The 16,971-nt window shown below is 41.0% G+C and overlaps 1 protein-coding gene across 5 annotated transcripts in view; it reads right to left on the bottom strand.

The window, feature by feature from the left end:
* Window positions 1-16,971, bottom strand: part of IMPG2 (interphotoreceptor matrix proteoglycan 2) — a 60,452-nt gene that overhangs the window by 33,687 nt on the left and 9,794 nt on the right. For all 5 annotated transcript variants that reach the window (XR_008820015.1, XM_056327324.1, XM_056327323.1 and 2 more), the window contains exon 3: window positions 10,118-10,284. Coding sequence is in view for 4 of the 5 variants with exons in the window: in XM_056327324.1 (XP_056183299.1) it covers window positions 10,118-10,284 (167 nt within the window). In the remaining variant the exon portion in view is untranslated. The remainder of the gene's footprint in view (window positions 1-10,117; window positions 10,285-16,971) is intronic.

Below are 16,971 nucleotides of genomic sequence, written 5' to 3'. Positions count from 1 at the left end.
TTACTCTGCAGGACAATGTTGTATCACCTTAGAGACATTAGCAGTAAGATCCTTGTAAGCAAGCAGCCTTAAGAATTATGTCTGCCACTTGTCTATAGATTTAAAACTATCATTTTGAAAGTATAGTTACAGCTTAAAGTAACATAGTAGGATTAGCCCAATGACTTTCTTTATAGTTATACAAGTGACAGGGACAACATTTTTTGCATTTTTTGGTATATAAAGAGCAAGACAGGGTTACATAGTTCATAATTTCTCATCAAAATTCTCATGGTATTAGTGCCACTGGTTCTACAGAGGCATTGCGCGAGTTTGTGAGGAATCCCAGAAAAACTGGAGGAGATCCTGAGCAGTTTGCAGCATGACAGATGTTGAGAAATAATGCTGTACCCTGCTGCTGTACCAATGTAAACAGAACATAAAATACTTACAGAGGATTATCGTCCAGCCACAACTTCTCTGCCTCTCTCTGGTTTGGGGGAAAAAAGGAATTTTTTTGGTGGTTTGCTGGGCCGCCTTTCTTTGCGTAATCAATGTAGATGTATTTTTCAGTAAAAACTCAATCCAAAATGGATCAACTCAAATCTCTACTTTGAAGTTAAACTGCAACAACTCTGAAAATTTCTCTGCAGAACACCCATTTGTATTTAGTGCCCTAGGGACTGCCACTCCAAGCTATCCTATGGTTCATTTTGTGAAGGAGAGGTGACAAGGCAAAAGAGACTTTTTGAGCAGGTTAGCCTTCTCAATCTCTTCACCTGCATTTCTAAGGAAGTATATAAATTCAGTCTTTATTGATTTGGAGCCACATCAAAGACCACCCTTCTCTTCTTTCCAGCACATCTGAGGACAGTGTGATTGCAGGTAGAACAGCAGGCAGCCCGGATATCAGCCTGAGGATGGCATGCCAATATATAAATTTCAGTTAGTTTGCTTTTCAGCCTGTCCTTTGGCCAACCTTTATTATGCAAGTCCATTAAATGGAGTATTTGGAGACACTTTATTACGAAAAACTAAGACACAGTGAGACCAGTTTTAAGTGACAAAGAAGATAGCAAAACTAGGTGGTCTACAGCAAAAAAATCTAACGCAGGGCCACTAAAACTACTGGACTTCAGGTATGCTTTTTTTTAAGGGGTCATTACACTGCTCTATACAGTGCTTGTACTCAGCTTTGGGGTGCTGGGATCTGCAAGGTACAGAGAGACTGATTCCCCCTCTACAAGCTTTTGGAAAGTTAAGTAGTAGCCCACATAGTAAAACATGTTTGTTCATTAGAAAAAGACACCTTCTTCCATATTCAGTCAGTCAGGGCAGTTTGTAGGTGCTATGAAAAACAATGTGGTTATTAGGGTCCCTACACACCTTTTTAATACCAGCAGGTAGTCTGCACCCAGTAGCGTTCCTCACTGGTCCTCCAAAGGCACTGACAGCAGAGGTCGGCACAGTCCTGATGGCTCCATCGAGGGACAGGGCAGAGACCCTCAGCCAAAGCTCTGCTGCAGGGCAGCCCAGAAGCTGCTGGTGCCCAGCCTTCCCAAGCCGGGGTCCCAGGACTTAACCAGTATGTCTTGTTATTTCCCAGTCTGCCATTCAATAAATTGTAAGAACTTACAAGAACCAAATCTGAAATGCCAAATTATTATTTTAATGGCCAAGGCCTAGAATAACAAACGTGACGCACCATCTCCACATCTACAGTTTAAAAAAAGGCAACAAATTACTAAATTATCATCCAATTTTGCAGTAAACTAGAGAAGCCTAATATTGTATGACTGCCATTGAATGACTGCCTCTGTGTAGGGTAGCTGGATTATTTCTTAATTCACCTAGTTCAGGACAGAATATTCTCTCTTCATTGCAAATCACGTTTTGAGAAACAAAATAACTTTACAGGATTACTGTTTAAATGACCTGACTTTTCACCATGCTTTCTCTGACAAAATCTCCAACTGGATTCAACAGCAGCACTGACAAATTATGATAAATATTGTCACCCTGACCTTTGGTTGCTATACAATGCTGTGCAGCTATCGCAAAATCATCAACAAAAATGCATGAACTGTAAATTACAAATGAGTTCATAAAAGAATTATCAGTCATCCATTAAAACTCATATGCCAATGCAAAGCTTGCACAAAGATGACTATCATCTTGCAGCTTTGTGTAACAGATTAAATCTTCGGTTTTACAGTAAATTCAAAAGGGAAGTATGATCTCAAAACCCAGTCTTCAGTCTCTTGCAGTCTGCAGAGAGCTGAAAAGCAGATTCACACATTTTGGATCAGTCCTACAGACTGAAATACCAGACTTGTTTTTTATAGTATTAAATGTTAGTTTTGTTGCTTTGGGTTTTTTTTACTGAGAATGTAAAAATGAAGCATCCCCCTATTGCTAAGCTGGCATAGTCTGCAAGTTCGTAACATGATTACCTTCCTCTCTCTCAAATGCCTAATTTGCAAGCTTCTTATTTAGTATACAATAGTCTTTGCCAAACCACCTTGACTCTCTGGCTCCAATCCCTCATTAACAGGATGTAGTCATAAACATACACACCGCACAAGGAAATGCAAGGATTAATTAACATCTCTACCCTTTGAATACTTGAAATGTTCTATAAATAGTTCCACAGCAGCAGCAGCACCACGCCAAAGCTCAAGGAGATGGCTTTTACACAGTGAAGCTACCTCTGGCAGATGCTTTGTATAAAATTCTCTTGAAGCGAGACCTTCATAACAGTATTATACCAATTCTTCTAAAGCTGGGAGATGAATTTTGTGTCAGTTGCTCTAGCACTTCCCCTTCTCAACACATACCACCATTTTAGATAATGCAAAATTATCACGAATGACCAAGAGTCCATAATATTCAATGCAGGCTACCACAAGACCACAAAGCACATGCCAGACAGACCGCAGGGATGAGCTTCAAGGAACTTGCAGAAAATCAGTTTTATAGGATACTCTTGTCTGATCCTAACAGACTATCGTTATGCACAGAAGACAAAACATCTTGGAGATAATTTCAGGTAGGAGAAAAAGGTGGAGGAAATGTCAAGGAAATATTAAATATTCTCGTATTAGTTTAATCCCATCTGCATAGGACTGTACCAAGCACGTTTGTTTTAACCTACCTGTACACATCATTGCCAACAGCAATGTCACACCAAGAAACAATTCTCTCCTTGCTTGTCCCGATTCCTCACCGCGCTGTGTGGCAGAACCACACTCCCTGAGGCAAGGCCAAAGCACTGGGGGTAATCCAAGGAAATGGGTGCCAATGTCCCAGACTGAAGCTGGAGGGAAAGGCTGGGATGGAGAGCAGTGCTCTGAGGCACAGCCCTGGCAAAGGAAGTGGAAACATGGTCTACAGTGAGTAAGGACAGAGAGAGCAGGGAAAGCTTAGTGGAACAGAAATTGTTTTAGCCATGTTAAACTTGAAATGAAGGCTAGAGATCCATGGAAAGGTGTCAGAAACAAGCTAAGGGTCCAGTCTGTCTCAGAGGAATTGGTTCCACAGCAGAGGTGAACTCTCAATGTAGAAGTGATTCTTCCATGTGTGTTAGGCAGCGCTATCTAGAAATGAGGTGCAAAATAAGGAAAACAAGCAAGAACTACGGATTTGCCAAGTAAAGGAGCTGATCAGACAAGGATGATGAGGATGAAGCATCCTTTCTGAGCTCTGCCTGGGAAGAGATGAGCACAGGCTTCACAGCTGTTAGTTTCTGTGCTGTGCCAGGTGTCAGCGAGACCGAAAAGGAAGATTTAGGCTGGAACTGGAGGAGAGTGACCAGAGAGAATTAACACAGACAGAGCTTAAGAGATGAAAGGGAGCTGAGACAAGGCTCGGAGAAGCAACTGGAACTAATTAATCTATTTGCATGTATCTGATGAAGGTTTGGGGTTTTTTTCCTCTAAGTTATAGGAGGCTAAAACTTGCAATGCAAAAAGAAAGAGCCAAAGTCAATAGGACAATAGTAAGCATGGGGATAAGAAAGGGGGTGAAGGAAATCCAGCAGAATAGCTCAGAGGAAGGCAACAGAATAAATCGGTGTTGCATCTGTAAAGGGGAATGGGGTGTGTGAAAGGTCAGATGAGATCTGCTTTTTAAAGATTTAGAAGAAACTGGAGATGTTCTATGCAAAGAAAAAAATGTTAAGGTATCTAAGTCAGCAATCAAAAAGATGCTGGAACATTTGATTAAACAGAGAAAGACAATGTTTAGCAAGGAAGACCTTTGAACAGGAAGAAGTGACACAGCAGAAAAGGTCTTTCTGCCTCAGGAACCTTAGGAAGACAATCATCTACTTCACGAAGTGGTCAGAAACGACAGCACTAGGAGTAAGTGGTTACAAATTACTCGCATCATTGGGGTGCTACATCTCACCTTTGAATGCAGCTCAGAGTTCAGACAAAGTCACATACTTCACATTGCTACGTGCACATTTCAGCATGCCAAGGAGGTGTTTCATTATGCTACCCATTAAGGCATATCTTTGCCTTCTGCCCCTTTTATCCTGGTCTGTCACTGAGTAGTTAAGGCTGTGCTCCAAACACAATGAAACAGGTAGAGCTACTGATGGGCTGAAAAGTCAATACTGAACAAAGGTACTGCTGAGCCAACACAACTGCAGGTTTTGTACCTTGTCCCAGGAGCTTTTTGAGTTGTCTTTTGGTAGGTGAACATCTCCTGTTCCAGTTTTGGAGATTCCTGGGGAAACTGTCTGCCTTTTGGTTCTCAGACAAAGCGTGCTACAAACTCCTTGCCTTTAACTCCTGGCCCTCAGCCCCATGAAGAGATGCGCAATAGCACAAATATCCCTCTCACCAGCAACCAAAACCCACGTAGACCTGCTTCCTTTGGAAAGCATTCCTGACCTAATACATGTTGTCACACCTCACTTCCCCAGCACTGTTCAGACATGCTTTGTTATACACATTGAGCCTCAGCAGATACAGCTGAGTATTTATTTATATACGAGCCCTCAGGAGGTATAGGTATCTGCTCAATGACTTAAATTACATGAACTGTCTTCGTTTTTCATTTCTCATGACAGATTTTCTCAACATGCCTTGTTGTTGTAGATTCTCATCAGATCTACAAGGAATGACAACTCATTAAAACTTTATTTTCTGAAATTTGATTGAAGTTTGGAGAAATAGAGATTGGGATATATAATCTGCCATAAAGGATGGATTTGCCCTATTACATGCCCACACTGGAAACGTGGGATACAGACAGAATTTTATGATGGGAACATCGCAGCATCACACTTCAAGCTGCATTTTGCTATGGACTCAGGGAGGAGATTCTACTTGTATTGGAAACATGAAGGTCTACCTACCTCCAGCTTCCATCAGAGTCTCTTCGTAAAACCCAAATTTCCTGAATTCTCCAGGAACTATAAAACGTCAAGTTTCAGGATTTTGACAAATTAAAAAATGACCCCAAATCAACTGCCCAACAGAACAATGACAGTCATGCAAGCCGGTGGGCAGCTTGCTTTAAGCACTCTGATGAACAGAAAGGTCACAACAATTATCTCAGCCTACCACGCCTTAACTGGATATGTGGCAGTTAAACAGATGAGTATGACCATCAATATTTTAGGTTTCCTCCACCCATCAAGGAATATTATCCGACCTATTTCAAAATATCCACTGAACTAATAATTCATATGGACTAGCTCCTGCAGCTCTTCGTGGTGGCAGGTACTACTTCATCACCAGCGTTAAGCAGCAAACACAGCCCTGACTTGTGTGTCACGCACCAGCAGGAAGTTACCTCTTCACTATTACCTACATTCCCCTTGTTTGCTTTCTCTTTTCTCTCTTTCAGAAATAAGGATTCCAAGATTGCTACAACTAACAGCCAAAGGCTGGGGAATCATGGAGTTCAGAGAACCTCTCTTGCCAGCAGGAACCTGGCAGCCACAGAGCAATATCGAATGTATTCTGCATATTGATTGTCACTTTTTCATTCCTCTAGCCGATACACATAGCAGTCTATCTACTTGTTTTGCTGAATGAAATATATTTTTCCTTCTCTTCTAATCACAGTACATTTATGAATTATGTGTATAACAAGACCTGACATCATTTCTTGCTATATGAGCATATATATACTATTAGTTAATGTGAAATCACCTAAGGCTCCATAAAAAAAATGTACACAATCAAGGTATTTGCAAGGTAGTCATAAGGTGAAAGGTACTCACCAGCAGCTTTCAACAGAAGCTGAAAGTTTACAGTGTATTCTGCACATCATGCTTTTTGGTGGGGTTTGTTGTTGGTTTTGGTTGGTAGTTTTTTGTTTCTTTTTTAAAGGACCACAAACTAGATAAGGGTGTGCTTTACACATACTTTTTTAAACCTCTTGAAAATATCTTTGTTCTTACTACCACTCCACATTTTTCACACCTTCTGTTCTTTTAGTTTTGTTCCTTCACACTTAAGCATGCAGTGCAGCATCATCTAAAGCAATTTGCACAAAATCCTGCTTTCAGGATGGCAGGTGTCAAAACAGTTTCACCTGTACTCCAGAATGGCTGCATTATTTCAGTTATTTATAAAGTAAAAAATGTGCCCAGCAACTATGTGGGTATCTTACAAAGTATATCATATGCCAGCTGCAAATGCTCCTATGAATAGCACAGATTAAAGCGCTGCTGCCAAACCAGCACAATCTCACAGCCAGAAGTACGAGGCATCTGGGAAAACAACAGTTTCTTTTCCTGGTGTTTCTCCCCTCTTGGATTTTTCAAAAATCATCTAGTGCAAGTGTGAATACTGCCAGTCATAGGGCACAGACAAGGCAAGTTTTGGCAGTATAAGAATTGTAGACACACATGACCCAAAGTGTAGAACTGCTGTGTGAATGGGGTGAATGAGGATAGTCTGCGTAACACAGAGTTATGCTTCCCCCGAAATACAGCTACGCAATAAGGAACATAAGCTGAGTTAATTTATATGAAGGAACGTTTATACAAAGAAATATACTGCAAACAAAAATTACCTTTGGACTAGAATTACCTTCTCCTTTTCTATTTCTGCCAAGATTAGAAAAGATATGGAGGGATAACATAATCCCACACTTTTTAAACCTATTTAATATCCAAATAAATTAGTTAGGTTAGTAATCTTCCTATGTAAAGTACTTTCATTTAACATGATCACAATTTGGAGAAAAAAAAAATATTTAATTATTTTATGGTTGGCATAAATCTGTTCATATGCTCCTTCTGAAAATCTGGGAAGTATTTGCTTTAAGAATCAAATGAAAACTGAGTATATGTATTATATATTACTGTATAAATGCGTATATATACACCCATGTACATGCAACTGCACCATGGCAGGCCTCGATTCTCCAAGACGGCATATGGCACACAGCTTGCTTACTGCAGAGCAGCACAAGCCTCGCCTTCCGAGCCACACCTCTTGTACCAGCAAAAGCCATCTGATGGCAAACAAGCAAATTCCAGCTATGTATGCCTTCATCTCCACCAGATTAGTCAAGTCTTTTTGACGGACTGTTAGAGATTGAACAACATTTTTCCTGACAAAAAGAAGTATGATATGAGAGCTGGGATCAGAGCTGGTCCAAGACCCATCTGATATCCAGTAAGAAAGTGTGTCAAAAGCAAGAGTTTTTCTTTATAGAATAAATAGAATTTTTCTTTACGTGAACTAAGCCACGTTGGAGCAGACATTGCAACATCTGTAGGTGTGTAACAGTGATTATCAGGGATTAGAGGAAAGCAATCATTTTGCTGAATTATTATTTATTGAGAGCAAACCCCACAGATTTATTTTGCTTAATTTTCAGATATGATTAACTCCTTTTGAGAGAGAAAGGGAAAATTCATGGCATGCAGCACTACTAAAAACTGAATTTCATGTCCTACCTACTAAAAAGTAATACAGAAAGACACTCTGGAATAAGACTGCCAGAAACTGCCAACATGCACAATACACAAGTGGTGGCAGGTCAATGCTACGGCAGTAATAGCCAATATATACCAAAAGAAAAGCAGAAATGCTTTCATCTGCTGCAGGCTCTAAATTAAACTCTTGAAGTTAATCACAGACAATTCAGAGACACTGGACAGCAGAGGAGGATTAGAAACAAGCGGTATATAATGAGGTATGCAATGGCCAGACAAAGAACTACTGCCAACCATGTATGCTGCTTTTCCACAGTGCCAGGCAGAAGTGAGTCTTCCTTTTAAGTAACTGAGTGTGGACTCTTCACACATATCACACACACATGCTACAGAGTACTGAGCGCACTGTGAAATGTGGCAGCCCTTTGGTAAGAAGTGCTTAGCACTTTATATATCAAACCTAAGTAATGAAAGAAAAAAAAAAAAGGCAACAGCTAACCACGGACAAATGAATGAACATGCTGTAACGAGAGGAAAAAAAAATCCTACAAGTATGGAAAAGGCTTAGCCATACAACTTGGTCACCTTAGCTGGTGAAAGTGGAAAGAACAAGAGGGTAGGACACAGTGCCTTCGAAAGTGCACTCGGTCCCATCAGCTGAACCCCAGCTCTTACTATCACGTTAGACCAGTGCAAGCAACTAGCAGAATGTTCTTAAAACCAGAGCTGTAACTGCTGCATTTGTTTGGACTTAATGTTCTCAGAGCTGCTTTAAAGAGGTTTCACACACTGACAAGCATTTTGTATGTGAGCACCTACAAGAAAGAGTGAGCCAGTACTAAAGTTAACAATTAAATCGACACTCCGACCATACCCAAAAAAGTAAAGCAGCAGTGGGAAGTTAGATGCATCATCCTTGCTTCCAAGAATCATCCTGATTTCTTTTAATAAGCTCCCACTATAGATCATCGCACTGCCAAAATCTTACATAAAGCAATGATACATTCACTATGCACATAAAAAGTTCACATGAACTTTACCTGTCTCCACCTTTTTGCAAAGTCTTCTAAGGACAACATACCACCAGACATCAGAGGCAAACTTTGGCTAGCATTCCCCTGTGAAGGCTAACATGCAGGCTCAGAAAGAAACACCACCTCTCTCCATTACCCACAATGGGTTTTATATTCACATTCCCTAGTGCACATTCCTAGCATAGGAGTCCATAAAAAAGCAGAAAGGAAAAACATCAGCACATCCATACTAGCAGAGCATCACTGATTCTACGAGATCAAACATTTAAGACTTCTAAGTTTCATAAAACTACTCATCCATTAGCTTGCAAAAATAGAAGACATTGTAATCTTGATGACCCATAAGCCACCATACATTTTAAGATAGCCTTTCAACCAGAGAAATTAGGATATTTACTGTATCTTGGATGTGTACAAAGTTAAGCGCTTAATTTTATAATTCACAAACACCTGAAAAGACATCTTCATCATTTCATTTGATATAGGCTGCTTTAGTTTAGCTTAATGTTCCCTTTATTTGCTTTAAGCTATAATAATCTCGCTTCAACTGAAATAGCAGAAAATTTACCAAGGCATTCAGCAATTTTTTATTTAGTTCTTTTATAGCCATATACTGATTTTAACCTCTGCAACTCCCCCATGGTGACAATATTACCAATTGCCTTCATAGGACACCAAAGCTTTTTATAGCCACACTCTTTTCAGTCAGACTGCAGTGCACAGACATTGCAAACCTACAGCCACACAAAATACCAAACAGGTAATTTTGCCATAATCTTGGTAACATCAGAGACACTGCTCAGAACTTCCAGCTCTGCAGGGCTGTTTGGGCTGAAGGCACCTGCGTGTGCAGGTCAGAGCAGGAAGGCTGCTACATGCCGCAGGGAGAGCTGCACCACAGCCTGCCTCATGTCACGCTGCCTTTTCAGACGAGGGATCTAGACATCATTTACTTGTCTAGAACATACCTAACTGGAGATAATGGTCTCTTCACCATCATGGTTTTTCCTTCAATCAGATCAGCTATAACTTTGTTTTTGGAACTCATCTCAGAACTACGGATCCAAGAGCTGGGATACTCATGTCTGTGCGTTTTAAGGGCTCCACAGATTACAACCTGCAATATGCTAAGTTGCACATTGCAGTGGGACATTATGACCTTGCTTCCAAGAAAACACCAATCAGGTGCTGCACCCACCTTCACAATCAGACTTCGGTGCTCCTCAGACTGACTGAAGTTTGTGCCCATTTCAAAGATACTCATCATGCCTTCCTCACACAGGCTCATCCAGGTGTGATACTCTTCACGCTCTGGCAGTCTATCCCAGAATGTCTTGAAGACCTCCCAGACTGTTTCCTGACATACTGAAGGCACAAGAAAGGTCTCGTGTTAGTACAACAGGAGTGCTTCTGTGGCACGGGCGGCCAGGATAGTATTGTCCAATTTTTTTTTTTTTTTACTGAAGTAATTACTTCATTAAAAGGGAAAAAAAAGCGCAAGAGCAAGCGCACTTGTCTTCTAACAACCCCAAGAACAACAGTATTTTCAATGAGTGAAACTGTCCTTGATCAGTGGGTCAAATTTTTAGAAAATTTAGAAAACCAAAATAGCATGGCAAACGTCCACACAGAAACTAGAGCTAGAACTTAATTTTTAAGAATTATAGTGGCACTGATCAGCGGTTTAGAGGCTTAATCGGTTAACAATTCCTTCAGACTCACCCATACATGGAATTTAAAATCACTTTCAGAAATTATAATTGCATTAATAATTAGAAAAACAAGGCAGGATGATGACACAACAACATAATATGCTAAGTAGTAAGTTGATCTAACCCTACTGTATGTATGCACTGAGAAAGAGCTGGACATTGCTGAGTGAACAGGCAGTCTGCGAATTACGGGTTAAATTATTTTGTACTACACCAGCTGCTTTAATCTCCCAATCCTGCACATGCTCTTTGCCAATCAGAGCAACTGGTCACCTAATGCTCAAGGACCTCTCCGTGACCCAGGGTAACTGGAAGACTGGAAGATTTATAGGATTTTCCTTGTGTCCTGGAAGAGAATAACGTTACAAGGAGAACAACTCTAAAAATCACTTGCAGCAAATATGCCAGCCTGCAGTAGTAGCAGACAAACCTGCTTTTTGGCCTTAATCGGATTTCATTACTTCTATATACACATAGTTCAGGAGAGGAATGCTTCGCATTCAGGGAAAGTCCTGACATCATAAGCAAGACCCTACAGGAGACTAACCATGAATCTATCTTTGGAAAGTAATTTTCTTCAATCAGCTTAAAAATAAGCTCCAGACTGCCAGACCCAGTACCTTCCTACCATTTGTTCTTGATACTCTTTATGCCGAATTCCAAAATTGATTAAGTGTACTTGTGTAAAATGTAAGACAGATCACATGCGGAAAGATACTTTCATTCATTCAAGAGATGAACATTTCTCTTCATGTCAAAGGTTTCATAAATAAGGAATTCTAATTTTAATTTATTTCATAAATAAAACCTTAAGGAGCTGTTTCACATCCATTAAACACACTTAAAGCTTAGTGGATTCTGGCATGCTGCATGGCACCATGCAGAAAAAGCTCTTTTCTTCACCCTGAATTGCAGTTTGTCAGAGCAGCTGGGACTGTTTCTCCATTGTGGAACTCTACAGAAACAAAGGCACTGCATGCCACACTCCGGGCAACTTTCCTGCATGGAGGTTAGCCTTGCAGCTCATTCAGTATGTGTGACTAGAGAAGAATACCACCCTCAGACTCTGAATTATTAACTGTCAGTAGTATATTACTTCTCTAGCAGCCCTCTAGCTTCCAGGTAGTTAACTTAATCTGTAAGACACAGTAATGAGGTAAGGAGTATTGGAGATGCTTCCAGTCAGTTTTGCTTACACATCTTTATTGATCAGAAATAACCAGCCAAATTTACAAGCATCCATGCATCCCCTGACGCTGCCCCTCAAGTTACACTTGCTCTCACGGCAGCCGAGGAAGCCAGCTCTGAGGTAGTCACTATGTTTCTGTATGACCTCTGCACAGACCTCAGGCAATGAAGCCATAATCCTGCTCTGGGATTTCTGGATCCTGCTGGAGTACTAATAAGCTTTCTGAAGCAGAACGACATCTGTAGTATCCTCTCTACCATCCCACTCGTAAGAGCTGGGCATCCAGAAAAAGACCAAAGTCTAGTTACAAATCCAGAAGCCTACACTAAGGAATATTGCTCTCATTTCTTTCGGCAGCGTGTGTATCCTGCATGCTGGCTGAGGGATCTTTCACTCCAGCTTTGTACAGCAACAGTCCTGCAATGAGATTCCCTGTGGCTGGGGTAAGCCTTCAGCAGGCTACCAGTAAGAGTCAAAGCTATGGCAAGAGCTTGCAAATACATTGCAGTGGCACTGTCTAATCCTACAGTATTCAAATGGTAACAGGCCAAGGACTGGCTTTCCAGTTGCAAGTAAATATTGGCAGTAATAATTGAAGGCAGTTTTCCTTAATGCTCTTCAATAAGATTAATCTCCTTTTCAAAATAAATGTGATGAGACAGTGTCTTGTCTGAATACAAGCTGCTGCCATACGAACAGTTACCCCAGTCAGCTCCCACAGATTTAAGGATCTGTTGTGTGTCCTTTCATCTGGAATTAGACACCCCACTGAATTCCAGTCCCAAAGGCTTTGTGCCACCTGTGGGCTCCAAGCCCATTAATCAGACCTAAGCTGTCAGAACAGGGTCGTATGTTCTGTGGAAGGAGAAAAGGAGGATGCGGATAAGGAGTCGCGTTCCATCCCCTCTAGCCTGTGTCCTATCTAGCCGTTTCCACTGTGGTGAGCAGGAATAAGTTGGACAACATGGTGCAAATTGCTTCTGTATTCAGAAGGAAAACGCTGGCCCATGCCTTCCCTCTGAACAGTCTGGGAGCTTGTTAGCTCTGACATGCAGGGAGGATTTAAAGACTCCAGGCAAAGAGCTATCACAACTGCCATTTAAACACTTCTGCTAGCCTTGCCCAGGGAACTGTGTCCACAGCCACGGTGAGCTGTTTGCCACACACAGTCACCTCACAACCCTGTTGGCACACAGCCCATCTTGTCCTTGTCCTGTTTATTTCAACTGTCCAGTTTGTAAAGCAGGAGATTGCTTTGCAGGATAACAAATCCAGGTTGTAAGGGCTCCACCCAACAGCCATCCCCAGACACGCTTATGTACATGGTGTTGACATAGCCTGGCTAAGAAAAGGAACAATTTTGTTTCGCTCTTTCTTTCTCATACACTTTTTCAATGTTTTGTAGTGAGATGAGAGTTGCCACTCCAAGCACAGAAAAAGAACAGTGCAGTTTTCTTCAGTGTGGTTTGAATCACATTCATGTAAAGAGACAGGCATGATTCTATCTCCCCTCTCTCCTTCAGGTGTATCAAAGAGGGTGACAGTTCTTATCACAGCTTCCTCGATGTGGCCACCCAGGGAAATGAGACACCACCCTCACAGTGCATTCAAGTTGCCTAATAAATGTGATTAACTGTAAAAAAGGTGGAGCCTTCTCTCTGGCAGGCTGTCTGCTGGCAAGGGAGGCTTTTCAAAGTTTCTTACCAACAAATTCTTAACAACTTCCATATAAGAAAACCCTGATTTTCGTAACTAGATTATAAGCATTCTGAGACTCTGCAGACAAAACTTGGAGACATAAAAATGTAAACAAAGTTAAACAGGGCTTGACTGGAAACTTAATAAATAACTATTTTTTACTGGATAAAAATAACTCACTATCTTTCCTTTCTGACCTTTCAGCAACTTGCCAGTATTTTTGCCACATATACCATCTACATATACTGACAATAAACGAAGCAACTATTGACCAATATTTAAAATAGCAACTCCTTGAAACAAAAATAGAAAATATGAGAGCTGGGGGGGGGGGGGGGGGGGGGGGGGGGGGGAAGACACAGGACACGGGACCAAACAGGTTTACCAGTAATGTTTTTGACTACAAATGCAACTTTGATTTTTAAATATACAATGTTTAAAAGCAGATAGGGAATGGGGAAAAATTGCAGCATCAGAGCTCACAATGAGTTGAGAGGAGCACAACGGTCCAGAGTTACGACTGAAGCTGCTTGCTTAATACAATATGCTGCGTTAACATACTCCAAAACTATTAAGTAAAATCTGCTGTACAGGCTTTGTGCTATGATCTTTCCAGGAAACAGGTTTCTAAGACTAGCTGCAAAACCCTTAAACACCAGCCAGCCATGCAGCCAGCCCTGCCAGGATGAGGAAGAACTGAGCAGACCCAACAGTGCTGCCACATGCCACCCACACGATCAGTCCTCGGGCATGTGAGAAGAGCCTGTCTTCATGGCTAGATGTCGTGCCAAACTTTCACTAGCCTGCTACAGGGATAGCCACAGGCACAGATATACAGGACAGCATTAGCAGCACCAGGCCCTGGAGGAGACAGGATTTGCGATGACGCCTCTAATCCCTGGCAAACAATACTGATTAAAAGCATCATAAAATCGAGATCAATCTTTTAAGGCAGTGAGCTAAGAGCCTTGAAGCTACATGTGAGCAGGAAGGTAAGCTCCTCTAGAAAACGACTGTCTTCATTCCATGGCTGCGGGCGGCAATAACTAACTTGTATTTTAGTGTTAACTGATCTCTCACCGACTTTGCCATTTTCCTCTGAAGAATTCAAATGTTAAAAAAACAAAGGGCTATGAGACAGAGAGGAGGGGCTCCCTGCTACAGAGATGCGATTGTTACAGCTGTCTACAGGAAAGGCAGCGAGTATACAGGAGACATGTAACCAGCAAATGCAATAATCCAAAATTCAAACCAATGCAAACCAGACTGCTCGTTCTGCAGTTTTTCTCCAAAGTACCTTTTGCATGCATATACTCCATCCTGAAATGCCTCAGAAATTAGAAGTCAATTAGCTTATCACTGAGATAATCACCTTCCAGGCGAGAGACCAGGCAGGAAAAATTGAAAGATCAGCATGTTTGGCCTATGCCCTTGTGCAAACTTCCACTTGAGCAAAGTGTCACAGGCACTTGAAGTAGCAAGGTCTTGACTTTTAAAGGCTGTAACAGCTTTTAAAGGCTGCCTCAGAAAGCTGGACACATAGTAAGACTATGTGAATCGCAGCATATCTACTCTGGAATCCGAAAAGCCCTTAGGAGCTTATATGCTTCAAATGCAGTGTTTACACTCAAGTAATACATACAAATAATAAAGAATATCCTGAAAAGCCTCAGACAAATTGTTTCAGCCGAAGAAATTCCACACAGGTAGGCACAAGCTTTTTTCAGTCCTATAAATCTGCAGGAAAGTGTGTGGGGAAAAAAAAAATATATTGGAAGCTTCCTTTCCTGAAAACGTCATCACTATTTTCAAAACCTCCAGCGAAGATCTCTCATCTCTCTCAGATGAGATGGTATGTCTGTCTCCTCTGATATTCTCCTGTATAGCTACTTCTCATGCACCTGGGCAGGATACAACATCTCTGTAGCTCCAGCTTTACCATTCAGGATGCGTTTATCTCTCAAATGAGAGACAATTAGCCTATTACACTCAGTCTGTGCTCAGGGATTTCTGAGGTTAACAGAAGGGGCACCACATGACAGCACTGGGCACCTAGTAGGGGGTAGGATGGCTTTCTGGCCATTTGTGTAAGTGGGCAGTGCTGGGGTTTAATCCCAGTTAAATCCCATCAGTGCTTCTTAAGAGTTGAATTGTGCACAGTGGCTAGGAGCACTGCATCAGGCTGAAATACTCTATTATGAGGCAATATAAGGCGAACTCTTCTCTTAATTTCTGCACAACTGAATGGCTTAATCACAGTGGGTTTTGACAAGGACCACAGTGACAGGGAGACTCACAGACGCCTCCTGAGAGATCTTTCCTGCAAAGACTTCATTAGCACTCACTAAACAAACTAATATACACACACATTTCACCTGTTGGTGAAACACTGCTGCATTTAAAATTTGCTATGTTATAGGCCAAACAATATACACACCAAACCAGGATTTTAAATTAAAATAGTTGAATGTGAATTAGCTAATCCACATGACACTGTTTCTTTTCTTTGAACACTAACATACTAAACTTTTCCCACCTGTAGTATTTCAGTAACTAGAGAGGAGTGTCATTTATGGGAAAAGTCAAGCTTTTTAGAAGCATATGCTGACATCTAAAAATCGAAACACAGAGGAAGACAGAACTTGACCTTCTACAAATACAGCTCAGAAATGTATTGGCTGAGTACAAGTTATGCTTAACGTGTGCCAGGGATGAGGGAGAAACAAGAAGGAAAGGCTCACTCAGCTGGACACTTTATTTATTGTATGCTTGTTTAGCCAGGTATTTTTTTTATGACTTTTGACTGTTTTTTTCATCATTATTCAGCAAGATTTGAATAATTCATAATATTTATGATTTCAGTATCAAATTGAAACATCACTCTTAACTCTGTTCATGTACAGAATATAACATCATTATTTCTAACACTTTCAGTAAATAGATTTGAAGTATCTAAGAAAGGGGGAAATGAGATCTGTCAGTGCTGTACACCCAAAATTACCAGTTCTAGGTATTACAATCATGCACAAAACTTCATTCCTGAGAAGTAACTTTTATTCTTTCTAAAGTTCCAAAATGTCCTTGTCTCTCATCAGCTATGACATATTAATTAAAATATGGTCTACTTCCTTCTTTGGTCAGTATCTTTGAGCACTAATATTTAGATTTTCAGCTTTATCTGAAGCTCTGGCTGACAAAAAGTTCTGGCAGAGAGACTATCTGATCTACTCGTGTGAAAAGAAGATGTATTTACGAGCATACACTTAATTTTTTAAGACAGTAGATCACAGGAGGAAAAAATGCAAACAATTTAGGAAAGGTAGCCACCATAGTAATTACACCTCAGAGGTTGCAAAGAGGAGCAGTATTAACCCTGAGCCATGGTGTCAAAATCCAGCAGCCTTTGTTTTACCTAATTAACAGGCATAGCACACAGAAATGGTGCAAGCCATG

This window comes from Falco biarmicus, chromosome 2 (assembly GCF_023638135.1).
Source record: "Falco biarmicus isolate bFalBia1 chromosome 2, bFalBia1.pri, whole genome shotgun sequence".
Taxonomy (NCBI): Eukaryota; Metazoa; Chordata; class Aves; order Falconiformes; family Falconidae; genus Falco; species Falco biarmicus.
This window is presented reverse-complemented; position numbering and strand designations above follow the sequence as displayed.